The 27,782-nt window shown below is 44.0% G+C and overlaps 1 protein-coding gene across 2 annotated transcripts in view; it reads right to left on the minus strand.

Moving 5' to 3' along the window:
- Nucleotides 1–27,782, minus strand: part of NFKB1 (nuclear factor kappa B subunit 1) — a 99,180-nt gene that overhangs the window by 54,335 nt on the left and 17,063 nt on the right. For both annotated transcript variants that reach the window (XM_066573960.1, XM_066573962.1), the window contains 6 exons: nucleotides 22,805–22,843; nucleotides 18,694–18,775; nucleotides 14,401–14,441; nucleotides 13,445–13,543; nucleotides 3,864–4,012; nucleotides 789–943 (listed from right to left, as the gene is read on the minus strand). In XM_066573960.1, coding sequence (XP_066430057.1) covers nucleotides 789–943; nucleotides 3,864–4,012; nucleotides 13,445–13,543; nucleotides 14,401–14,441; nucleotides 18,694–18,775; nucleotides 22,805–22,837 — 559 coding nt within the window. In that variant the 5' untranslated portion in view covers nucleotides 22,838–22,843. The remainder of the gene's footprint in view (nucleotides 1–788; nucleotides 944–3,863; nucleotides 4,013–13,444; nucleotides 13,544–14,400; nucleotides 14,442–18,693; nucleotides 18,776–22,804; nucleotides 22,844–27,782) is intronic.

The following is a 27,782-nucleotide window of genomic DNA, read 5'->3' on the forward strand; positions in this document are numbered from 1 at the left end:
CCTGCTCTCCCCCGCCACTCCCCGCCCCCCGCCGGCACCCGAATCTTTGGAGACGAGCGGGCAGGTACTCGCACAAGGCACTACTCGCTCGAGTAGTTTGCCTTAGCAAGTACGTTCGCTCATCTCTAATTAAAATGTTACACTCTTACCTATAACAATAAAAGTAAAATACTCTTTCACAGCACTGTGCTGACCATTGATACAATATGAAATATGCAATCTTTCAATGAATATACCTTTAAAGGGAACCCATCACCACCATGTCATCCCCCAAACTGATTTCACTGGCATGTAAGGCATAAAATAATCAATCACTTCTACTGTCCTCTATATTCCTAATAAGCCCATGAACCTTCGCAACTAGGTTCCAGAGTTATCCCACAGCGTATGCACATGAACACTGAAGAGTCATCTGGCTGAGAAGAGTCATGCTGATTCATGAGCAGCCCAGCGAACCATGTCCTCCTTCCCTTGAGTTTTGATATAATGCAGATGGGACGAGCGGTCTATGAAGTCAAAGGGGACGTGGTTAGCTCAGTAGCTCATAAGTCCGCATAGTGACTCTCCTTGGCCAGATTACTCTTCTCTGCAGATTTGTATACGGCCCAAGATAACTTTGGAACCTACTTATGGAGATATATGAGGTCATTAAGATTGAGGGCACTAAAAATTATTGATTTTGTATCCTCTGCCAGCCAGTGAAATACGTTTTTGTGGTAACAGGTTCCCTTTAAGATTAAATGTGCATTTTTTAACATAAGCCGTTAAAAGTATCATATGTGACTAACCAGTCAATGGCCTGTCCGCTGAATACGGATAACTTAACTCGGAGTGCACCAGAAGACCAGCATTATAACCCTTCTTAAAGGCGTCCAACATTCGCACCTCCAGTATCTCATTCACTTTTTTCTTTGTTACATGAAGAATACCTAAATTGGGGAACCTATTGATACATTGAATGAAGGAACAAGTAAATGATTACATTCAGTGCTGTTTCCAATGCTACATACTCACAATACAATAAAACAGGTCTCTTATCATTGTATAAATGAGGTTTTCATGTATTATTATTTCTACATACAATTTGTTGAACCATATTTTTAGGCTCACTGATGTCCCCCACGGAGGTCTGTGATTGGCTGCAGCAGTGTGTGACATCCCCCTCACAGACCGACTGCGGGTAGTAAACGGACACAGTTGGGAGAACGGCAGACGCAGCGCTGGAGCTGCAGGGACCCGGGACGGATGAGTATACATTCTACTATTATTTTTCAGCAAGGCCAACCGGTTTAAAAAAAAAAAATTTCTCAGAAACCCCCTTTACAGGGAACCCGTGACCTCCCACACCACGATGACGGTCCCATTACATGGGACGAGCTGTCAGACGAATGATGACCAACACTCATCCCAGTGATGCTCGCTCCTGTGCTGTTACACAGGAGCGAGTATCATTGCATCGCTCACAGCACTGCTGGAATGGAGGCAGAGCGGCCCAGGAGTCTTCTTCCCCCAATCCCTCTCGCTTCACAGCAAGCATGGATTAATGATGAAGACCAGGGGATCCTTGGACTACGCACCCCAGTCTTGCCAACATCAAAAGTATAGCAGTTTATGGAATGCACATTCTAGTATGTGACAGGGGTGTCCAGGAAGGGTACGAAATAGCTGCTGTTAACCCCTTTATTTTGGCGTTGAGGGCCAAACGATTTTTGGCGGATTTTCATGTCCATTTTTCAAAAGCCATAACTTTTTTATTTTTCCGTCGACGAAGCCGTATGAGGGCCTTTTTTTGTTGCGTGGCGAACTGTAGTTTTTATTGGTGCCTTTTTTGGGTACATAGACTATATTGTAAAACTATTATTATTTTTTTTATGATAGCAGGGAGAGAAAACGCATCAATTCTGCCATAGATTTTTTTTTTTAAAACCGTTAATCATGCAGCATAAATGACACAAAATTTTTTCGGTACGATTACAATTATACCAAAATTCTTATATTTTTTTTAGGTTTTTCCTTCTTTGGAAGTTTTCTTTTCTAAATCGCTGCATTCAAAGTCCTATAACTTTTTTATTTCTCCATGGACGCAGCTCTATGAGGGCTTATTTTTTGCGAGACAAGCTGTAGTTTTTATTGGTACCATTTTGGGGTACATACTGTCTTTTTGATCACTTTTTATTGTGTTTTTTTGGGAGGCCAAATGCTAAAAATTAGCATTTTGCATCAGTTTTTTAGTGTTTTTTTAACGCTTTTTGCTGTGTAGTATAAAAAAAGTGTTCAATTTATTGTACGTGTCTTTACGGACACGATGATACCAAATATGTGTTTTTTTTTTTTTTATGCTAATATGAGAAAAAGCATAAAAAACGTTTTTTTTACATTTTTATTTTATGTACAGTATTTTGATCTTCTTTTTACACCATCTGTATCCCTCTGAGGGACTTACACAGCAGCACTGATGATCTCTACAATAAGGCATAGCAGGACTTCTCTCCTGCCATGCCTTATTGCTTATTACAGCGATCACAGGCACTGGCACTACAGGACGCCTGTATGTGGCGTCCTGTTACCATGGCAACCAGCTGGGCTCTCTGTGATAACATCGCAAGAGCCGTCTGAGGTCACAGAGGGAGCGTGCTCCCTCTGTGAACTCTTTCCCTGCCGCGATCTACTTAGATCGCAGCAGGGAATGGGGTTAACAGTGGGGGGCGCATCTCCGATGCACCCCCGCTGTTGCAGCCGGAGGTCGGCTATCAGTGATAGCCGGGCTCCCGCTGCCGGATTGTGCGAGATCTGTCATGATCTTGTGTTATCCCTATGACGTAAGCGTACATCATTTTGCGGGAAGTACCAAGCTCCCATGACGTACCCTTACATCATGGGGAGAGAAGGGGTTAATGCAGCCTGTGGAAACCCACCCTAGGATGGGATAATGCATGTGCAGACTGGATGGGAGGAGTACCAGTGAGGTCACAAGGCAGAGCCTAAAGGCCCATTTAGACGTACTGATTAGCGTTGAAAATTTGTTATAACATCCAAAAGTGAGCGATAATCGTTACATCTAAAAGCGAGTCATTGTGCACTTTTTCGATTGTCGTTCAGTTTTAACCAGCATAAAAATCATCAACGGCTCGTTTACTTCTCGTTGCATTTAAACACATAAAATGTGAAGCACTGAACGAGAAGCGAAAGATTCTCAACGATGGTCCGCCTGTCTAAACGGGCGGCACGGACGTGAATGACTGCAAACAAGTTAGAGGGGACGTCACTCGCTCTTTCAAATGAGAATCAACTCGTGTAAAGGGGGCGTAACATTACGCTGTGCAGAATAGTGTAGCATTACAGTCCGTGATCATTAGTATTGCTGCCATAGGTGTACACAAAGGAATAACCATTAGTTTGTTTTCGGCAAACTATTGCCCAGTCTTACTGCAGTAAAGGATGAAGGAGAAGACTGAAGATCATCACTGATTGCAATCGGTGCGCACATAAAAATCACCGCTATAATCAGCCATATCGGTAAATGTTTACCTCTACAATACATATACAATTACGTTTGATGTATACAATGATTGCTCTGGTGCAAATATCTATCAGATAGGCAATATGATTGTTCGCTAGCAGTTTGAAAGATGGCTCCATGTAAACGGGCCCTACCGTTACAGAAGGACTGGGTGTGTAAATATCAGTACTAGCAGTCATCCAGTGTGGGAAGTGCGATGTCAGAACACAGAAACCTCAAATGAATGTCATGCATGTGTGAAACATGCTGTGGTTTGGAATATCTGAACCAACCAAGCACATAGGGTTACTAGTTATTTCCTGCTTCCTTGTACTTGACATGCCCAGAATCACATGTAACTCACCCAATAACATTGTCTTTTGGCCCCACGCTTACACAGCAGATGCCGTTTTCACAATGTTTGCCCACTAAGCTGTGAGCATGGAGCCGGACGTCCTTGCCGTTGGTCACCAGCTGCACAATGATTTTAGCTTGGCCAACATAGTTGTTAATCTGTCAAAGATACAAAAACAAGAAATTACGTAAATTATAGTCCACGGTATAAAAATAAGCAGGCAGGGCTCATGCTGTAACAGAATAAGAGAAGGATCTTGGATCACGTTAATCTCTGAACACGCCGGCCGCCTTCACACACAAGAGTATACGCTGCAAGCATTCCCCAGCGCAGAACCCACAGCAAATACGTCGCAAAGCTGCACCGCCAAAATCCGGACCTAAAGGGTTAAAATCTGCAGCATAAATAGGCATGCTGCAAATTAAGGCCGGCTGTACGAGAGAGTATCCTTATTTGTGCGAGCATGATCGCCACGTTTTTGCGAACGAACGTTTTTTTTTGTATGGGTGTATGTTACTGTTCTTTTTGCGCATGCATTTGAGGGCGCCTAAGAAAGAGTACCCAACCATTGTAATGGCTAATTATTCTAATGAGTTCTAGATGTGTTATTTTATCTGCACAGTGTTTCATGCATCTCCTAGTATATTACATTGACTTCTATGGGGGGTTTTGGTGCGCAGGAAAATAGAGCATGCTGTTCTTTGTTTTGTTTTTTTGTGTGACCGAAATGCGCATGTACATACATTGTTCGCATGTGCATGCGAACAAACCCCAACCAATGATCAGAGTATGTAAATGCCACTGTCAGAATGGTCACTAAGAGTTAACAGCCAGGATCAGCACTAGTGCTGATCATGGCTGTTACAGGCATGTGTCTGCTACCAAAGACAGCCGACACCTGCCTTGTATAGAGCAGGATCCTGCTCCATATAACCACAGCACAACCAGGACATAAATGTACACCCAGTGGTGTTTAGAGGGTTAAAAAGGACCTGCCAGCTCCTGTGACGTTCCTTTTAACCCTCTGCAATCCAATTTTGGATTCAGGGTTTCCTAGGGGGCTTTCTCTTTCTGCCATTATACAATAACACCATCTGCTGGTTAGAGCCAGTACTGCGGTATGTGACATGCTTGAGAGGCCTCTGACAAGAGTGGCCAGTAATCTACAGTAAGAATACCCTACCGGACGTCTTCCGACATTGGAGCTGTTAAGCCTTCAATCAGAATGTCTTTAGATGTCAGACAGTGGATTGGAAAGGGTTAACAAATGCTTCCATTAACAATTATGGAACATTGCTTCTTATAACTGTGTGGTTCTCTTACTGTTCTTCCCCCTGACTATTTAGGAATAAATTGACAACTGGGTGTTACCATTCTTCTTGTCAAAGCAATATATCCCCACACAATCTGATATGGTCAGCACTGATTGGACACGCCCCCAACTGGTAACACCCATATGTCACTTTACTCTGGGATTACAGCTCTCACAGAGATTGTCTCACCAACTGTCATAGAAACTGAATGGCAAATCTGCTTTGTTATAAAGGAACAGGGCGATGCTTCATTATATAACTAGGCAGATATGTCACTTAGAGAACTTTGGCCAACGTTACAGCACACGGATTGTCCTACTGGTTTACTGGGCTCCTGAATGGAGAACTTGCCATGGTTTGCAATGCTATATACCGCTCTCCAATTGTTTTGCTGGAAAAGGAAGAATTATTTCTTTTGCAGACTCTGATGGAAATGAAAGTATGGCCTACACACACTGCTGTGTAAAGGCAGATTTGCTATGCAAGAGCCTAAGGAGATCAGTTAACAACCCTGCTGTGGGCTGTAAGAGCCACGATTGTCTGAACGTACCAATAACGATGGGGCTGGAAGACTCTCTAATGAGTATGGGGCGGCTCAACAGATGATATTGGGGGAGAGAAGGGTCAATGAAGTTCAATTTTAACACCTATCCTTTTGTCTCCCAGGAGATAAGCTGATACAAGAGCGGTCGGGCTGCGGCTTACCTCCCTATGAACACTGGACTGAGCTTCATGTTTATGGGGCAGTCAGAGATAACAGCTGTCGGACAAGACAGTTGTCGAATGTGTATAGGCAGTACGTACAGTAGTAAGAAGGGGGCGGGCTGCGTTACTGGGAAAGGCTTGAATTTTGGGGGGATTTTTTTTGTATTGTCACTCTTTAAACACAAACAATACACATCAATAAATGAATCATACTAGTGATGGTCACGGGATTTCTGAAACAAACAGTGTTGTCTTCAGCACGGTTTATGGCTTACAGGACATAAACATCCCACCGATACAAAATAAGAAACGTCTTTCCGTAAATACAAAAATAGAAATACTCCAAAACCCCTTCAGATTCACATGCGTACGCAGGAGCTTCTGAGCATCTGGAAGGCAGCCAATGCATTACTACTTCCCTGTAATGGAAAGTACACTAACCGGTCCATGGAATTTCCCAAATCAACGTGCAACAAACCAGCTGCAACAAAGTTCCAGTTCCAGTCATAAATATGCTCTGGTGCACGAAGAGTGAGTTACATCTGTTACATTAGGATACAAAGATTTGTTACATATCAGTCTACTAACAGAAATAGACAGAAACACTGCACACCTGATATATAGAGCTGTTCTACAATCCTACCTGACATATTATCTGCTTTGCAATAGGAAAAAATTACAATGAATGATTCAGCATAGAGAATGAATGATTCAGCACAGGGAATGAACGACTCAGCATAAGGAATGAACAACTTAGCATAGGGAAAGAACGACTTGGCATATGTAAGGAATGGCCCACCATAGGGAATGAAGAACTCTGCATAAGGAGAGATCAACCTGACATAGGGAAAGAATGTCTCAGCATAGGGAAAGAACAACTCCCCATAGGGCAGTGGTGGCGAACCTATGGCCCGTGTGCCAGAGGTGGTGCGCATAGCCCTCCCTGCTGGCATGTGCCGCCGTCGGCCGCTCACTATGTTAGTGAATACTGACAGGGGCCGCGGCTCCCTTCCCGGCATTCACTCTGCAGCACTGTGACTTGAGTGTGCAGCTGGGATCCTCCTGCCCACTTCCCTGACGTCTTCTCTTTGGTTCCACGAGAGCAGGGTAGGAGGCGTCCGGTAGAACACAGACATCACAGTGTGCACCCAGGATCAGCGCCAGCAGCGCCGAGCAGAGAAGGGGGTAGGTATATGGGTCTCTGGGGGAGGGGGGGGGGGGGACTGTTAATGGGGCCGCTGTGGGGGTCACTATTACTACTAGGGGCCGATGTCAGGTGGCACTATTACTCTTGGGGGCCACTATTACTACTGGGGGCCTCTGTGGGGGTCACTATTACTACTGGGGCCATTGTTGGGTGTCACTCTTACTACTGAAGCCGCTGTGTGTGTGTGAGGGGGAACAACAGTAGCGCTGGAGCCGCTGTGGAGGGTCATTATTACCGCTGAAGTCGCTGTGGGGGGTGTGTCACTATTACCGCTGAAGCCGCTGTGGGGGGTTACTAGTACAGGTGGGGCTGCTCTGGGTGGAGCGTCACTATTACAGCTGGGGCTGCTCTGGGGGGGTCACTATTACCACTAGGGCCGCTCTTGGGGGGGAAAGGGTGTCACTATTACCGCTGGGGCCGCTCTAGGGGGGTCACTATTACTGCTGGGGCTGCTCTGAGGGGGTCACTATTACCGCTGGGGCCACTCTGGGGGGGGGGGTCACTATTATCGCTGGGGCTGCTCTGGGGGGAGGGGGGGTCACTATTTCCGCTGGGGCCACTCTCGGGGGTCACTAATACTGCTGAAGCTGCTATGGGGGTCACTATTACCGCTGAAGCCGCTGTGGGGGGGAGGGGGTCACTATTACCGCAGGTGCTGGTTTTTTTTGGGGGGGGGGAGGAGGGGGTCACTATTACCGCTTGAGCCGCTGTGGGGGGGGGGTCACCATTACCGCTGAAGCCGCTGTGGGGGTCACTATTACCACCGAAAGCCGCTGTTGGGGTCATTATTACCACTGAAGCCGCTGTGGGGGGGGGGGGTCACTATTACCGCTGGGGCCACTCTGGGGGGGGGGTGTCACTATTACCGCTGGGGCTGCTCTGGGGGGGGGGTCACTATTACCGCTGGGGCCACTATCGGGGATCACTATTATTGCTAGGATATGTTTATACGAGGCAGAAATGCTGCAGAATGTCCTGAGCGGAAATGTGCATGTAAATTCCACAGCATTTCCGCATCCAAAAGCAGTCAAAATCTGCACCCGGTCTATTTTGAAACAGCTTTGTCCTTTTAAGAACGTTGTGAAAAGCCCCGCCCCCTGACGTGTTGGCACTTTGCGATAAATAAGTGGGCTTTGGGTTGTAGTTTGGGCACTCCGTCTCTAAAAGGTTCACCATCACTGATCTATAGCCAGTGATTGGCTGCAGCAATCACATGTCCCGGTCAGCTGGAACCAGAAAGGACTGAGTACCTGTGAAGCAAGTTTAAGTGGTGGGAAAACCCCTTTAAGGAAAGTAGCAAGTAGTGAAAATAGGATGCACAGCTATAGAATGAAAGTGAAAAAAAGAAAGCTGGTCAGGAGGAAATTCTAAAGCCAGAAATGTTTTAATCATCTGACATTCAACCTGAAACTTCACAGTGGATTCCAAGAGTGAATGCGAATTAAACAATCACGCTAACGATACAAATAAGTGTTTAGTGAGCAACTCCAGGCAGATATGGAAATAATTCTTCTTCACATTTCTTATTGACTGCCAACTGATACCAGTCGTTCCCCTCCCCCGCTTTACTGGCTACTCACTGCCCAGCAAATTCAGTTCAGAATATTACCAATGACATACAAAGCTGTCCATTATATTGAACTAATTTATCAAAACCTCTCCGCATGTAATCTTCAGTCCTCACAAAGCCTCCTCCTTTGCTTCCCATATCATCATCTCCAGTGTATCCCGCAGACTCTGCATCTTCCTACTCCCACACATCAGACTCTTCCCCACCTTCTAAACCTTCAAAAGCAAGCTCAAGTCCCACCTCTACAGAAGAAGCTTCTACTTTCATCCGCCCTCACTTTCACTTAGGGCCCTCCTTCTGGACAAGTCTATCACTCTTGGTTTTATTGTCTCATGTAATACAATTAAATCCTGTTGCATTTCATATGTACTTAGCCTGGAATTAGCCACCTACTGTTTACCCCAAGCTCTGTTCATTCTACAGGAAAAGGAAATTACAGTTTTGGATGAACACAGCTCATTCTACTACAAATGGCAATAGCTCTGCTTCTATCTGCGCTACTGACATGCTTTTGATCTCAATTTAAAGCCACAATTCTTGCATGTAAAATTAAAAATCTATTGCCGTGATAAAACCAGAGATACAGCCATTTGAAGTGGGGTTGGGAGTACTAAATTTACAGCTGTCACTTCCATCTGTATGCACAACAGAGGAGATACAGTGTAGGATAAGCAGGAAGCAGTCAACAATCTTTGATTTGTCTCTCTATCTCCAATCCCAGGGAAAGGGTAACATGGACTTATGTTCATGCTGTACCCCCTCCCCTCCATTATCAATCAGAGATAATGCTCTTTGATTAGCACATATGGGGGTCTTTTGACCCAGACAATGAGTGAAGAGATGAGTACTTGCTAACTGAGTCACTCCTCTATAGCGTTTAACCCCACAGATGCCACAGTCATAGCTGACCACAGCATCTAATCAGTTTTACATTAAAAATTAAGAAAAAATTCTCCTTACACAATTATTTAAATATAGAAAAAAATACACATAGTTGGCATTGCCACATCTGTAACAACCCATAGTTAATTCCGTTAAAAAAGGGCAATGCCAAAATAGTCATTTTCTATTCATCTCATTTACCCAAAACAGAAATAAAAAGTAATCAAAAAAAGTCATATGGTACCAACAAAAAGTAGAAGTTGTCCTGCAAAAAAAGTGCTTAAAGTGTGCAAAAGTAGTAAAACATAATAAAACCTATATAAAATTTGGTGTTGTCTTAATTGTAATGTCTCATAATACTTCTACCACATGGTGAACGCTGTTAAAAAAAATCTCAAAAACAATGGTGACTTTTTTCCCTGTTTCCCCTCAGCAAAAAAATAATAAAAGTTTTTCTATACATTACATGTAAGAAAATTGGTTCCTATAAAATCTAGAACTCCTCCCGCAAAACACCGGGTCTCACATAGCTACACGGACGGAAAAGGAAAAAATTATGAGTGCTGGGACACAAAAGGGGAGACAATCTACTGGTTCTTAAGGCTAAAATCATTTAGATCACTCAGGGGTTAAAATGGACTTAAGGCGGCCCAGTTTTGCACCATGAGATAGAAATTCAAAAACTACAATATAAAAGTGACATTTTCTGGAGGGTTTCTCCAATTTTAATGTATCTGTTAGGAGTTAAAGGTGCTTTACGGTGAACAATAAGAACAAATAATAAGTAGTCACTCAGTTTATTGACAGTTAAAAAAAAGTCCCCGATCATTCCTAGAACACAAGTATGAGTTATACCAATGTGTAAAACACCCAAACAGTGGAGTATAAATAAACCACCAAAAAGGAGTAGTCGGCTCTGCTCACCTCAACTGTGCTAGGATCAACTTATAGGTGTAATAATAATAATAATAATAACCTTTATTTGTATAGAGCCAACTTATTCCGCAGCGCAGTGTATTCCGGAGACTTGGCAAAATGTTCTATATTTCCCTGACATTTCTATTTATTGCCATTATTGCAAACGCCCATCTGAATTGTGAAGCTCAACCACAGTCCTTTCTCTTGCCGATCTGCGTCAACGCTTCTTTTCAGCCAGCTTCAAATTTTTACATTGTTATTTAATGGCCGACATCTCCCACAATGCCGCACTGCCAGTTACTGATGAGTGGTTATTACAGAATGTGAAGGCACTGAGCGTGCCTGATCGGTAACACAGCGGAGCGTACAGGTCGTCACCACTGGATACCAATGGAGAACTGCAGCTTTGTAAAGCAGGTTATAACTAGAGATGAGCGAGCCTACTCAGTAAGGCAGCATCGCTCTTCTCGAGTAACTGCTTAGTGAGCCGAGCAGGCTTGGGTGGGCTGCAGCGGGGAGCGGAGTGGAGCGGGGGGAAGAGAGATCTCTCTCACTCTTCCTCCGTCTCCGCTCCCCCCCAAGTCCACCCAAGCATGCTCGGATCACTAAGCAGTTACTCGAGAAGAGCGATGCTGCCTTACCGAGTAGGCTCGCTCATCTCTAGTTATAACATATTTACATGTTATCGCCGTATAAAGCATGTATCTTTCACTATGACTCACTGGAATACCCCTTTAACTCCAGGACAAACAGTAGTAAAAGGAGACGATCCAGTACAGTGTTAGATGGTATCAGCGTACATACAGCCATGCATGAGGAGACCAGCAGTCTGGGGGAATATTCAGGTCAGTAGAGTTTTGGGCTCCATCCCCTTATTCATGACCATCGTGGTTCATGAATGGACGAATTGTCTTACACTGTGCTGGATCATCTCTTTGTGCTACTACAAATACATTATCTCCATGATTCTCGGGTTCCTTCTATATAGAACAAGGAAAACTTCCCCTTTCTTGAATGCAGCCTACTAGCTACGACATATGCACTAAAATCTACATAAAAATGAACATTACCGGTAATATTTTACTTGGAATGTCCATATATTGGTTTCTTGGTAAAATGATAAAGTGGTTCACTGCCCAAATTACAGGCAGATCATGGTATGTATCTAAACTCAAACGGCCTTCTACATGGGCAAATGATCTGAAAAAAACATATGCCCGAACATTCATTGATTGATCTGATCATCTGTCCGTGTAAAGGTGACGCAGATCAGCCGACAAATGAGCAAATGCTTGTTTGTGGGGGGATCGCATCTTTTTATGCAGCGACAAAGCTCATGTGTTGTGGGCAGCACATTGTCCTGTATAGACAGTGATGTGCTGCCGACAACAGTGGAACTGTATGTGCCCGAACAATGGTCCCTGCGATCGTTAAGGCACGTATACTGGCATTAATCACTCGGGATAAGAACGGGGTGGCGACGTCTGCTTTGGATCCTGTGTGGCACCTGACGGCACATTCATGGTTCACTCGGTCCTGTGAGTGTTAAACTTCTCCCTTCAGCTGATTAGCTAATGAGCGGGCTGGGATGACTGACAACTAAACCAGCCAGCCGGTAACTTTATTGGAGCCGTTTGGCTGATGGGCTGGCTGGGATGATTGACAGCCCCGTCAGAGAGTTAGTAACGTCCTTATGCTATTCAAACTGTCTGCTCCTTGCAGGAGGTGCTGGTTATACTTTCAGTACATTGATAGAGTCTGGTTTGCGGTGACCATATCCTTTGTACTGCCTTGTGTTGGGAATGTGAGTGGAGTTATCATTCTGAGCCTCCATATGCTCTTCATATAGTTGGGTCTACCTCCCCTGTGTTCTCTTATCTGTATTGTGCTCTGTATTTAGTTGTGTTGCCTTGATTCCTCTCTGACCTTTGATACTGCCACTTACAAACAGTGTGGTCGCCCTTTTCAGTGTGTGTACCCCGCTTTGTGGCAAGTGCAGATAAGGAGGTTAGGGGTGTTTTGTCTCATACAATATTTTATTACTCCCATTTACTGTCAAGTCCTGAGTTTATAAACCTCTCATTCCCCACATTCACATCTTCCAGCTTGGCTCAGTTCTTGGCCCCCTAGTGTCCGCCCTTGTCTAGTTGGCAGTTCTGGACAGACGTGACAGCTTCATTCCTAGATAATAGCTGTGACATTTTAAATAGGGTTAACAGGCAAAAAGTCCCCAGCATCCCCAGGTTTACTCAGCCTTCTTCTCAAGGTAAAATCATCAAGAACTTGAGGACAAACATGGAGTAAGGAGAATTTGACAGTGCACAATTGGACAACCGGACTGATTGTTAATGTAATCGGTAACTGCACAACAAAGCATACTCCAAGGATCCGAGCAATTTAAAGGGATTGTACCAAAATGTACAAGTTATTGCCCTATTCACAGAAGAGCACAGGGACCTCCTTTCCCAGGATTGGTGAAGGTCCCAGGAGTCAGACCCTCACTGATCATAAAGTTATTCTGAGGATTTCGAAACAACCCCTTTAAGCTCTATGTACCACTGGCCAATACATATACCATGGGGCATACTGTTGATCAATAGACTATACAGGTTTCTATGGAAAATAATACTAGTAGGTCGAAAAGGTGATCTTATTATCAGCATGTGCACACAGTGATAATAGTATATCAAATGTGTTTAACTTCCCTATTTTCTTCAAAATCCCAGCATGCATCATGCATTTTTTAATGAGTTTGGCATGTGTGACCAAAAAACGCCACTAAAAAATGCACACAACGTCCAAAAAATGCAAGTGATTTTTCTGACCGTAAAAAAATCCAGAAAAAAAGGACCATGACTGAAGAAGGCCCGCGGGGATAGGTTCTCTGTTTGTCTTCCTCAGCCTCACTAACCTGACCAATCACTGACTACATATGTAACTAGGCAGTATATTTTAAACTGAATCTAGTTATATAGTCTACCTATATAAATCTAACCTTAATTTGTGGATAGGATTTCTTGTTTTTCTCACTAGAAGCTCCAGGAAGTCCACCATGAGAAGGTCCTTCACACACGTATCGAAAGCGGAAACCTCTCTGCAAAGATAGCATGAATGAAAATGATATACAATAAAATAAAGGTTATGAACTTTATTCTTTGTACAGCTTATTCTTTCAGCTTAATATTACTGCCCCAAGAACCCATGCTCCATCACTAGAGGACATCTTCAACTTTAGACTGCCAAAGTCCAGGTGACAGGTACCCTGCTTCCCAGAAAGTAAGCCCTACCCTGAAAATAAGCCCTAGCATTAACTGTCTAGATTTTTGAGGATGCTTGAAATATATACCCTACTCCAAAAATACACCCAAGTTACAGTTAATAAAAAAACGTCAATCTAAATGGTGTCCAGGCAGCTATACATGTAAAAGTAAAATCTTTTAGAGCAAAAATTAATAAAAGACCCTGTCTTATTTTCGGGGGAAAAACGGTATCTGTAGGTGATGCCAAATTTGCATTGGTCATACAGCTTAGGGCAGTGTTTTACACCCAAGGTTCCCGGTAACTCTGAGGTTCCCCACAGTGACAACAAGACCTCTCATTTTTACAACTGGGAAGGAAAACGATTTTAGCTGCTCAAGGTTGCTTTTTTATTAGTTACTACTCCAAGGGTCCCACACGTTGTCAGCGACCAAGCGGCATCTGAGATGTGGCCACAATGTGCTGTCTTTGCAGACAGCAGTGCTGGGCACCAACTGATCAGTAGGGATCTTCGAGCGGTGAATCCCCACCGATGATCCATAGAAAAAAAATCACGAAAGTCCCAGATAATCCTTTTATTGTTATTTGACCTAAACTTGATAAAAATGTTAGATCACCAAGCCCCAAACAAAGCACTGAAGCGTAAAAAAAGAGCATATGCATAAAAGGGCAGAATAATGGATATTTCTTTACCTGTTTCGGTTGCTCTACAATGTCCACATATGGTCCATCAACTTAAAGAGAAAAAGGAGAGCATTTAGAAGGAATGCAAGCATCATTAAATCCTAATAGCATCAGTGCATACATTCCTATACTAATAAGAATCCGTTATTGGGACAGCCCCTTGTCATTAGCACCATTACATGCTTCAGCTCCCTTATGGTGCTGCTGTAATACAAAGATTCAAAAGTATATCCAGTGGAAAGGAATCTGCAGCCCGTCAGCTGTAAATCCTGGTCAATAAATGCACAATCTAACCTACTGAATATAAGATACTTTCACCATCTCCTTTGTCGGTCTTGGAATTTAAAGGACACGGCAAATATTGGGTTTTCACCAAAAATCGCTGCACTATTCCATAAGCAAATAGATATAGTGGTACAACGGAGGGCTAAAGCACGCTCATTTGGCCTCCGTCAGGTGAGTGCGGACCGGTGGATATGTTTGACGTACGGGAGCTTTCCTGGTGCGTGTGACAAACACACAGTGCAAACTCATTGTGAAAGCCTTAGAACGACAGAGGCGAAACCACACAAAACGGTACAACGATCTTAAAAATAGCTTTTTTTTATTTTAGATGCATTGTAGCAATAAAAGACAAGTGTTTGTGAAGGAGGACGCAGAAATACTTGGAATCTCAGAAAAGACCTTTAATCTCCCTCTTTATCTAATTAAAAAGGATACAATGTAACATTGAGATATTCTTAGTAAAGCAGTCACAGATAAGTTGTGGTTGGAGTCTGCAATGACACGAAACTAGATAAGAAATGAGGAGTCTTTAAAAACCACCGCTATTCAGATATAAGGTGCTGAATGTGAGTAAGACGGCCCGGGCCGGAAGATATGCTATATATATATATATATATATATATATATATATATATATATATATATTACACATTTTAGTCAATAAGCATCTCTGAAGAATTAGTGATAAGATGCAGAAGATACAAAACAATAACAAGCAGACAGCGTCAAGAAAAATCCTCTAGAGGAAAAGCTGAACTGGTTTGCTGACCAAGACAGAAAATATTTCCTGGAAATGATCTGCTTAATACCAAAAAATGTTTTCCACTCCGACAGGTGTCACGTGTGCGGAAGCGCATTTACCTGTGCATTTGCATGTTTTAGGTTGGGTTCTCACACGCCAGAATCCCGGCAGAAATCTCACGGTTTGGCCGCAGCGGGAAAAACTGCAAGATTTCCATCACGAAAGCGCTGCTTTAAAACCCCGCGGCACTTAGCCACGGGCTTTGGAGCGGCTTGGCCGCACGCTGTACTGTTAAGGCCGGCGCTCCCATACAGGAGAGTGCGGCCGCAACAGGAAGAAAAAAAAAATTAACATGCTGCGGCTGGGGAATCCGATTTGCCGCGACGGATTCACCGTCCCGTGGATTTCTGAGAAATCTGATCCACATGGCTGTCTAACCCCGGGATTAGCGGCCGCAGGCAGATTTGCCGCAGCGAAATTCCAGACAGTATTTTCGTTGCAAATCCGCCCCGTGTGAACAAAGCCTTATTGTACTTTTTTACAGTTTTTTTTGTCTGTGCAAATCGTGTTAACAAATGTGCGCACACAAAAGAGCATGCAGCCACGCTCCCATTCATTGAAATGGGCAATTAAGGTAATTAGTTCAATATGTGCTATTTCCATGCTCAGGAAAAGAAAGCATTTGGGGTATTTTTTTGCGCAAACTAAATGCACGTAAAAATACGCTTATGTGAATGAACCCATTATAATCTATGAACAACTACCTGTTTATTGTGAATGGAAGAGGGCGGGACGGAACGATCCCCAGCCCGCTCTGCCTCCATTCACTGAGCGAATGGTGAAATGAATGAATTTTTTTTTCATTCATTATGTATCTAGCCCCCCAGTGTATATAAGTTGGTTACTATTACCAAGCTTAGTTATTCTTTTCCATCTTGGAGTCCTCCTCCTCAGATGGTCATGTGATCTCAATTCTAACCAGCTGAGATTTACTTAGCTTTAGGTGTTTAAGTCTTTTTTTTTTTTAGACAGAACAATTCCTGGGCGATGTCATTGCATGGACTCTGCAACACAAACTCTTTAGAGGGGGGACACAGACACTACTATCACAGCTACTGCTGATGATTAGAGGCTCCTCTCACACAGTTAGAATGAAGGAGAGTTCAGCTGACTGTACACTTATGGTCTGTAGTATTTTTAGACGAATAGAGAAAGTAATGACAGTGTCCTCCTTGCAGGCAGAGATGGTACAGTCTCTAGTTGTTCATGTGATGTTGTGCTGATGCATCATGGAACTAGTTGAAGTTGCACAAATCAAGCCTTCAATGAAAAGCACTTTCCAATGCCAAGCAAGCAGCATCTAAAAGGCCAAAAGGCGCAAGTACACGAGGGCCACTAATGGGATTCACCTTCAACTGCCTTACAGCTGCAAGTCCAGGTGCAGACTGATAATTGAAGGCAAATCCCAAGCTTTAGCAAAGGCCGCTAATGGTCATGTAATGGCACCCTAACACTTAGGAGGCTTTTCTTTCAGTTTGTTCACATTGCACTACTTCTTCGTTTGTAACTTTGATTGGGATACGGCCGCCAAATGAGTATGAGCGAAATTATACTCTCAACTCAGTGATTTTAAGGAGATGAAGTGATTTCAGACAGAATTAAACAACACAGTGTAACAACATACATGACAGGTATTCGCTCTATGTGAAATCCAATATCAATTCAAGTTCTATAGTAGACATTGCTAAATAACCATTTCAAGTCATGAAATAGAACTTCGAACAGGTGACCTAAATGTCAGTGTGATCGCACCTTTACGGTTCCTTGCCCGCGTCAATTCACAGTAAGCAGGCAGCCGAGCTACACAGGTTGATCGTCGTTTGATTTTTCAGTCTATCTAAGCTGAACGGTGAACGATTTTGCCCTTCTGTTTGCCCTTCAGTCACTGGCAGTGTTTACAAAGAACGAATATCGTTCAGTAATAAAAGGGCCATTAGGCTTCATACACCCAACGATATTAGGGGTCCGCGGTGGCCGTATCTGGCTATGCTCAAGTACTTTACCTCTGAGTGCCACAACCAAAATTGTGGCATGCTCTAACATATGCTGAGTGCATATATCATATATATCATTGGAGACTGTAGAGAACTCCATGCTCAGCTGTACAAGTGTGCACGAGCCATTAGAATGAGATGTTATCCATTCATCCCACGATAATTCACTTTTCTTAATTGGCTTCAATGTCTCTAGCTGTTATAGGCTGTTCAGTGCATGTTATGGTTTCCCTATTCCTAGTGCTGCACTATGTTATTGTATGTAACATTACATTACAATGCAGTAGAGTTTATGAAGTTGACATCAAAATGTAAAATGTTTGTGCCAACTCCATTTGTGTCCCCAACTTTAAAAGAGCATATTTCATTTGTGTCCAGTTCTGGGCACCCCACTTTAAAGAAGACAGAGACAAACTGGAGCAAGTTCAGAGAAGAGTTACCAAGATGGTTAGTGGTCTGCAAATCATGTCCTATGAGGAACGGTTAAAGGATCTGGGAATGTTTAGCTTGTAAAAAAGAAGGCTGAGAGGAGACTTAATAGCTGTCTGCAAATATCTGAAGGGCTGTCACAGTGCAGAGGGATCAGCCCTATTCTCATTTGCACAAGGAAAGACTAGAAGCAATGGGATGAAACTGAAATGGAGCAGACACAGATTAGATATTAGATAGTGAGGGTGATCAATGAGTTGAACAGGTTGCCACGGGAGGTGGTGAGTTCAAATAAAGGCTGGACAGACATCTGTCTGGAATGATTTAGTGAATCCTACATTGAGCAGGGGGTTGGACCCGAAGACCCTGGAGGTCCTTTCCAACACGACCATTCTATGACTTGGTAAGTTTGCTTTTTACACTTTTCTATGAAGAGGAAAAATAAACAAATCCCTATGCCGCGATATACAGTGAAATGCCAGGCTCAGACGGCGATAATTCACTGCATGCCAAGTGGCACACAGCAAGTACACAATAACATTGTGCACTTGCTGCGTGCCACCAATCACCATGCACTATACCTTGGCGCATATGCATTCGTAATATGCGCCAAGATAGAACATGCTGCAATGTTTCTTGTGTGCAATTCGTGTGAGCGGAAACATGGCAGCCTATGAGAAATTGGTACAGCGTATTACCCACGCAAAGCTGTGACCATACACTCGTGTGCCAAAGGGTTTTCAGATACTGTGATAACGAACGCCTACTTAATATACAAACCCTTCTGCTTACCATTCCTATGCGGCGTATCGTGTGGTATGATTGGATCTTCATATAAGTAGGGAGAGTCTCCTGTGAAGTAGGCCTCTAACATCTGCACAGAAAAATGAAGAAGGTTTAACAAAAAATAGCAGTTTTCTATATTAATTCTCCAGTCTGAATAGTTTTGAGTACTTTAACATCTATTAACTTGCTGAGCAGCCCTGATGATGAAAGTTACTTGCTTCTACTTGAACCACTTTCACAGCCGGTATGTATGTGGAAATAACAAAATTATGAAACTGAACTGAGTAATAATTAACATCTCACATTTCTAAAACGGAAATCTATCTATCATAATGAGGCCTTTATTTTCTCCGCTGTCCTTCTTGGTGTAATAATTCGCTCACAAGACAATGGCTGAGGGTGTGATCTTGTTAAACAGCAATTCCATCCTCTTACGAAAATTATACCGTGCCAGAAGCTGAAGTATCCCTGTCACCGACCGAGGTCCAAGTAGTGATAATACAATTCCCTTATGTAATAAATAAAGCAGCTCCGAGGTGAAGCTTAAAGGCGTTTTCTGGGACATTAAAAAAAGGTTAAATGGCCTTGAAATACAGAAAAATTGAATAATCACCTATTCCGGTGGCTCCCTGTCCAGTGCTGCACCCCAAAAGATGCGGCAGGGTGTCACTTGCCCTTCATTGTTCACCCGATGACTCAGCCATTCACAGGCTGTTAGATCCAGGAGACATGGGCGTCATCCGGTCTCCTGATTCTGTTTCTTCCAGGAGTCACAGGGTTACTGTGGCTGGCTCCTCCACTCAACTTGGGAGGATTTGTAATAAAGCTTCCTATTTAAACCACCCAGTCTGTTCCCATGATGCCTGGACTTCTCCACCATCAGGAGCACCTCCAGGACAGGGACACGTCCTCTGTCTGAGATCACAGTAAGACCCATTTTCCATTTTAGCACCAAGTTCTCGCATTTTGTCCTGTCTTCACCTAGGTGTCAGCTGTCTCCCCTGCCGGGTGGTCCCATTTAGCAGGGAGACACAGTGGAGCCACAAAACCCCTAACACAGGCTTCAGAGGTGATTCTTCTATGACCACTGAAGCCTGTGAGGCGGAGCGGTCACATGCATAATGAATGGCACATGACCACCTGATGCTTCTTCGGGTTCCATGCAGCTAGCACTGGCGCTGTACGAGGACCAGACGGGATAGGAGACTATTCAAATTTTTTTTTTTTCAAGGCCATCTAGCCTTTCTTTTTTCCTTATGTCCTGGAAAACCCCTTTAAAGAAGTTGTCAAGTTAAAAATTTGATCCAAATGAGTGAAAACAATAAAAACAACCAGTACTTACCTGTTCTCAGTACCGGAGATCCAGTGCTACAGCCTCACAAGCCTCCTGGTCTGTGCTGACAGTGGAAATCCAGTGATTGCTGCCTGCTAATCAGAGGCCACAACATTACCGTTCGTTCTCCTGGCATCAGCGCTCACATTATGGGCGCCATGATGCCAGGAGTTTGGAATGGTGATGCTGTGGCCTCTGACTGGCAGGCAGCGGTCATATGACTTTCGCTGTCAACACAGACCGGGAAGAGCGCAGAGTTGCAGCACTGGTTAGCCGGGGTTGAATACAGGTAAGTACCGTTTGTTTTACTGTTTTAATCAATTTGGGTCTAATTTCGAAAAGACAGTTTATAAGCTGACAACTCCTTAGACTTTATAGTGGCTTCCAAGTTTTATATCATTAAAGGGGTTGTCTTGCGAAAGCAAGTGGGGTTAAGCACTTCTGTATGGCCATATTAATGCACTTTGTAATATACATCGTGCATTAAATATGAGCCATACAGAAGTTATTCACTTACCTTCCCTGCGCTGGCGTCCCCGTCTCCATGGCTCCGTCTAATTTCAGCGTCTAATCTCCCGATTAGACGCGCTTGCGCAGAAGGGTCTTCTCCCATCTGTTCGGTCCGGCACGAGCGGCATTCTCGCCCCGCCCCCTTCTACGCGTCATCGCGTAGCTCCGCCCCGGTCACGTGTGCCGATTCCAGCCAATCAGGAGGCTGGAATCGGGGCGCGTGAGGGGCGGAGCTACGCGATGATGCGTAGAAGGGGGCGGGGCGAGAATGCCGCTCGTGCCGGACCGAACAGATAGGAGAAGACCCTTCTGCGCAAGCGCGTCTAATCGGGAGATTAGACGCTGAAATTAGACGGAGCCATAGAGACGGGGACGCCAGCGCAGGGAAGGTAAGTGAATAACTTCTGTATGGCTCATATTTAATGCACGATGTATATTACAAAGTGCATTAATATGGCCATACAGAAGTGCTTAACCCCACTTGCTTTCGCGAGACAACCTCTTTAAGGCAACCCTTCAGTTTTGGGATAACATTGTGCTCCAGTTGTTACATTACCTGCAGTTGTCATGAGATTCTCGGACACAACTCGCATTGGACACACAGACCGCGCACATTCTAGGTCCTACTCTCATCCGTGATATGGACCAGAATAGGACATACACTTTTTTCCCCATGTAGACCATCAGTGAATACTCCAACTCTCTACAATAGGTCCATGTGCGGTTCATGGAATACGCGGACAACACATGGATGGGTGCGTGCAATTTTGGCAAGTGAAAAAAACAATTTTACTATTGATGTTTGTGCGTTTTACATCAGTTTTTGTTCAGTGGTTGCATTTTTAATGTGAGCGTCATCTAAGCACAATTTGTTTGTCACGTGTGAAAAAAAAAATGGAGGTGGCGCAACTGATGTCACTTAAAACTGATGTCAGAGTACGTTACATTTTTTTTTTTTTAACGCACCTATTGACTCGGGTGAACAAGAATCGCATCAAGAGGACATGCTGCAATATTCTTTTACATGGACCGAAAAAGAGACTCACCCATGAATACATACACTGACTTTAATGGATCCGAGTTCTGTCAGTTTCAAAATCAGTACCAACAAGATGGAGAGAAGAAGGGGATGTTGGTGCGCTGGACGGAAAACCGGGAGAACGTCAGGGTGATTAGAAGGACAACGAGTTTCAGCGCCGTACCGGTGCCTACATCTGGTCTTTATTAATAAATACTAATAAAGTCTGGAAGAAGGTGCCGGCACAGCGCTGAAACTGGTCGCCCTTCTAGTCACCCCGACGTTCTCCCGGTTTTCCGTCCAGCGCACCAACATTCCTTCTTCTTTCTATCTTGCTGTTACGTGCTACTAGGGCTACTACAGTGCTCCACCATGGGGCGCTATTTTTTTTCTTCTTACAGGTACATAATCGTGTCAGCAATGTTTACTGAGAAGTCAGATGAATGGACTGGGCATTGGGGGAACACGTCTGACACCGACATGCAGACTGCAAGAACACCTTCAAGGAATAAACCCAAAAGGTCCAAGATAATTACTAAGTAACTCCAAGAAAACCCAGTGCTTCTCACTTTGGCTTGCTAAGCTAGTTAACATTGCGTACTGCTGCGTGCCGACATATCCCCATGCTCTATCTTGGCATGTATCTGCGCATAATAAGAGTCAGAATAGAGCATGTTGCAATGTGCGCACTGTGTGTGAGGGCCACCATTGAAAGTAATGTAAAGCTTATTACCACATATTATGCACACAAAACCCGCAAGTGTGATATGTGACAAAACACTTATGTGAGTGAGCCCTTAGTAGTGTCAGTGGTACAGGTTCAATGATTGACAGCGGTCTGTCTATGTACAGTAATGGGCAGAGAGATGTCAATCAGTGCCCAGAGGGTGGAGTTGGCAGAACCAGTCTGCCGATCATGAATATGGAGGACTACTTCCTGTAGTCCTCTTTCTGATAAACTACTGCACGATACATAAAGCAGATATATCTCTGCAGTCAGTGTGACCTTATGCCCTCCGACACAGCAGCATGGAGGTGGTGACAGATCGCCTTCATCCCCAGACAAGGGGTTAAGCTGATTTTTAAAGATGATGTAACCCCCTCCCAGGTGCGCATGTAACATGTATTATTGTTTTACTGTGTGGTCTGCTGCCTTGGGTTTCATTTTTAGCTGACTTCCTCCCTGAACGCCCCGCCACGCTCTCACAGACATACTGAAGACAAACAACAACGGTGTCATGAGGAATCATACTTACAGGGTCACCGATGTCAAACACGTGCTTCGCCATATCTGCCTGCAAAACAAAGTGCCCGCTGTTATCCTTCACATCACAACCATAGGGGGTCCAGGACTGCAGAAGAAGGGGCTGCAGTTCTTCCAGAAACCAGCACTATGGCGGTGTCTGATACTGCCGTTCAGCCCCATTCACCTGAATTAGAGGTAGTACCAGACACGGCCTATGGACAGGTGTGGCGCTGTTTATGGAAAAGCTACAGACCCTTTCTTTTTTCTTTAAGACCTGGACAAAAATGGTTGAACCAATTATAAAAAGCGCTAACTTACTGAGAAGTAAAGCTCTCACGTTTATGATATTTCCACGGAAATTGTCACATTATGGATTACTTTATTAATGGCCTCTTTAAAGGGATTTAACTAAACAATGGCCGCCATTTGCGCAGATTATAGAAACGTGCCCTAGGAGGAAAGAATGTAGATGAAGGGGAGCGGAGACCGCAGGTGGGGGGCAGAGGCGAACGCCATTCTGCTCGGTTCGACTAATTAGTAAGCCTGACGGGAACGAGCAGTGTGGTGCTGACCCCCCCCCCCCCCCCCACCCATTTACCTCCTGGTCTACATATGCATTCTTCCATCCTAGGACAGGTTTCCACAGGCTGCACGGATGGCGGCAACTTTTCCGAAATCATCGATAGAGATATATATATATATATATATTGAATATTGTAAATATTTCATGCAGAGGTATACAGCCCCAAAAAGTCAAATAGTACATTTCTATTGATGAGTCCATGGTACATTTTAAAGGGAGGCTTCAATCTAATTCCACCAAATTCTGCTGAGGGAGCAAAGTGTGTTGTGAAGATGTAGAAGATCTGCAAGAATACGAGATACACCCATCAGTGTAGGAGTTGTGAGGGGAAGGACACCAGAACGGACCCTTCCTGGAAAGCAGTGTAGGGTTTAGTGCACCCACTGCTGAACCAGAGTTATTAGCTAAACTTGGACAATTTTTATACCAGCGCCCCATTATACAAGTGCCTGGCTTCCAGAATTATTGTTGCGTGTGGCACTTTACATTATAATCAGAGAAGCATCCGTAGGTGGCTTCTTGAGCAAATACTCAGAAGACTAGAACATAGAAGGGGTTGACCTCTTGGATCATAGTAACAATACCTGTAAGGCTGAAAAAAGGCATATGTCCATCCAGTTCAGTCTGTTAACCCCCCCCCCCCCCTACAATGTTGATCCAGAGAAAGGCAAATAAAAAAAAGAGGTAGAAGCCAATTTTCCTCATTTTGGGGAAAAAATTCCTTCCTGGCTCCAGTTTGGCAATCAGAATAATCCCCGGATCAACAACCCTTGAAGTTATTAATGATTAGAACATATAATCTCGTATCATCCAAGAAAGGCGTCCAGGTCCCTCTTAAACTCTCTTATTGAGTTTGCCGTCCTCAAGCAGAGAGTTCCACACTCTCAATACTCTTACAGTAAAGAACCCCCTTCTACGTCGGTGTAGAAACCTTCTTTTCTCTAGACGCAGAGGATGAAGAAATCCAGTGTGGAATGAGAAACCGGCTCTGCACATTAGGCTTCCTGCACGCTGCAGAGCTAGATTCCGCATGTGGAATCCTGCAGCGGAATCTGGCTGCAGCGGTGTCTGCTCTGTCGCCATCTTTTCTGTATTGCGGATGGAGCCAGCGGCACATGTGCAGTACAGATTTTTCAAATTTATGCTTCCCCGTGCTGTCGCTAGACGACGACACAGAATCCACGACCAGTTTGCAATGTTCATTGCAGACAGACCGTGGGTCGGACTACTTTCATTGACTTCAGAAGACAGTGCTCCATCTGTCTTCTGCATACCAGCTGAGCACTCAGAGAACACAGCAGCTGTGTACAGAAGACAGCGCTCCTGCTATCATCTTTATACAGCAGGAGTCTTCATTTACACACTAATAAGCTCTTAAGTAGCTAATTAGCTACCTAAGACCTTATGCAAATTGAACGCTCAAAACTGTCAGTTAAACTGTCGTCTGAGCGGATTTTGAGCGCTCATCCTGCCGTGTAAATGCACACAACGATTATTGCTCAAAAGATTGCTTTTGAACGAATTTTGAGCGATAATCGTTATCTAAATGGGCCTTAACCCTTCTACTGTATTAGGCTGTGTATGTGGTGTTTCTTTTATTGCTTGTTTTTGTTCATTCTCCTGTTGGGAAAGACTGTTCTCTATTTACCGTATATAAATTGAAGGTAGCTTCACTTTGGGGATGTATCGGCGTACATTTTATGTGTTCTACTGATACTGTAGCGGGTTTGTTTTCGCCTGCCTTATGTGGTTTTGTATGCTCTTCTTTGAATCTGTACTGTACAAGTTACCTAAAACCCTTAGACATATTTGGTGCTCCAGTTATCGAATCGTAGCTTCTATGTAGTTAAAATGATGTGCCTGATTCAACACTAATTACCTGGTTATACCGGACTCTCACCTTTAAAAAAACTACACACCGAGGGGGGAAAAAAATCTATAAAATATTTAAATCTATTATAAAACATAACTTTTATTAGTATAAAATGGATAAAAAGTTAAAACTATAAAGACCCAATCATGATGACTGGTAACCTAAGATTATAAATCGCTAAACAAAATGTTCCCACCACCAACAATAACCCTTAAATACCAAAGCACTACAGCTGCAACTTGATACATTCAGTGAACATAACTAATAATATAAAACCAGCACAGTACACACAGACCCTCAGGATGGCGCACCCCCATGCACACTTCATGTTACTGTTCTACAAAAACTAGTTGAGTATGCCCGGTAGAGGGGATACACGCTACATCAATGTGCAGGCCAGAAGGGGGCACTACTGAAGTGCAAAGACACACATTGTACCAGGTCAACACTTTCTCAATAAATCCCCTCCAAAATGTCTTATAAGACTGGGATAAGAAAGGACACCACTTATCGCTGTGAGACCTGGCCCACATAAAGGCCTACTTCAAAACTGACCCCATGTCCCTGGAATTTTAGCTGAACCCCCTTTTTATGTCTTACCCTGATGTACTATGTACAGCTTATATATATCTTCAAAGTTTAATGGCATTACAGCCATGTGCCACCCTGCTGTGTGCCCAGGCAGCAGACTGTGACCATACTGCCATACTTGGCAGCACCAGAGGAACAAATTGTAGCATAGTTGTCTCCAGTGACACAAAGTGCGCACATATATTTGGCACCGAGGTGACAAATCTGCAGTAGAATTGCCAGTTTTTAACAACTACCTGTGAAGTTGCCGCCCACCTGAATGGGACTTCACTGCCGTTACAAAACGTATGGAGCCGTGCCCGCTAAACGATGGAAAAGCCAGCACCCCGTGCCTTGATTACTTCAATCCGCTGACTCAAGGCGGTGCCAGGAGTCAGAACCAATCAATCTAAATTACTGACTTGGCAATTTTTTTTATGTTTCAGAAGCCAAAACTTCCTGATTTTTCACTGAGCTAAGTGAGGGCTTGTTATTGTGTGGCGAGATGTAGTTTGTATTGGTACCATTTTGGGGTACATACAACTTTTTTGATCACTTTTATGAACAAAAACAGCATTTTGCCTTTATTTTTTGCTTTCTTTTAACAGTAGTCACCGTGTAGACTAAAAATGTATTTGATCGGGTCGTTATAACTGCGACAAAACCAAATGTTTTTTTTTCTTACAAATAAAGCAATAAGTGCAAAAAAAATTGTTTTTTTTCTCTTTACTGGTATATTGTTTGATCATTTTTATAACCCTTATGGAACTTGAATGTGCAATGACTCAGATACTACAATGCGATATGTCTGTACGGCATTGATCGCAGCATCTAAGGTGTTAACAGCTGGGATCAGAGTTATCTCTGATGCTGGTCATTGCAGTGGGACCCCACCTAATCTTGAGGGCACCGCTCCTGTACATGCCTGATCACCATGATGTACTATTATGTCAAATTGTAGAAACTGCTTGGTTTCCATGATGTAAAGCCTTACACGCTGCTTTGGTTGTCCATTCAGAGCAGACTGGAGCGTCTTAGCCTACCAGCGTATATTAACACACAGTGTGCATCAGGTAGTCAGAGAAGCTCCGCGGCCATCTTTGTTTTCTAGGATTGGAGGGTCGCTTTAATAAATGTGGGTCAAAATGCTTTGTAATGTAATATAAAGAGGCAACTGATCGTTCTTGTTCTCCAACACTATTTGTCATAGATGTGAGGTATAATGCCTATACTGTAGTGCGGCAGTAATGCAGCTCCGGCTGCGGCACTAACACACAGCTTGATGCCAGTATGATGCCAGAGATGACTATCAGCAGCTGCATGCAGTATAAATCAGTTATATGTAAAAGGCATGACGTTGTGAAACTGAATCACAGCTAGACAGTAAGCGCTGGTGTAACCTTCGTGCAGAACAAAGAGGAAGTAAGCGGAATATTACACTCAGGAATATCAAATGGCGCATTAGAAGGACAATGCCAACTGTTCTGTATAGAGCTTGTAGTGAGCCGCCTGTCAGATAATACACATTGTAGCGAGCAGGTGTCCGGGGATGGCGGCACACTTCTATACTTCTTGGCTGCAGTCTTGGCATAGTAGTCACAAAGCCTCTTGCTAAGGCCGGCGTCACGCGGCAGGTCCGGATTCCACCAGCGGAATCCTGCAAGAAATCCGGCCCTGACTGCGGCCGGTAACCCCTGCATAGCTGCACCTTTTTTCTATTTCTGTACTGCAGATGGGCAGGATGTCGCGCCGTCGCACATGCTCAGTACAGATTTCCCCGTGCCGCTGCTAGGCGATGACGCGGAATCCTCAGCAATTCCGGAATGGCCGGGGTTTGCAACAGTTTCCATCGACTGCAATGGAAGTGGTCTGTTCAGGTCCTGCACAAAAAGGGAGCAATCAACGCATGCGTGTAGCGTTTTTGCAGAATGAACGATTCTTTTCTGCACGCATTCTCATACT

Source organism: Eleutherodactylus coqui, chromosome 7 (genome assembly GCF_035609145.1).
Source record: "Eleutherodactylus coqui strain aEleCoq1 chromosome 7, aEleCoq1.hap1, whole genome shotgun sequence".
NCBI lineage: Eukaryota > Metazoa > Chordata > Amphibia > Anura > Eleutherodactylidae > Eleutherodactylus > Eleutherodactylus coqui.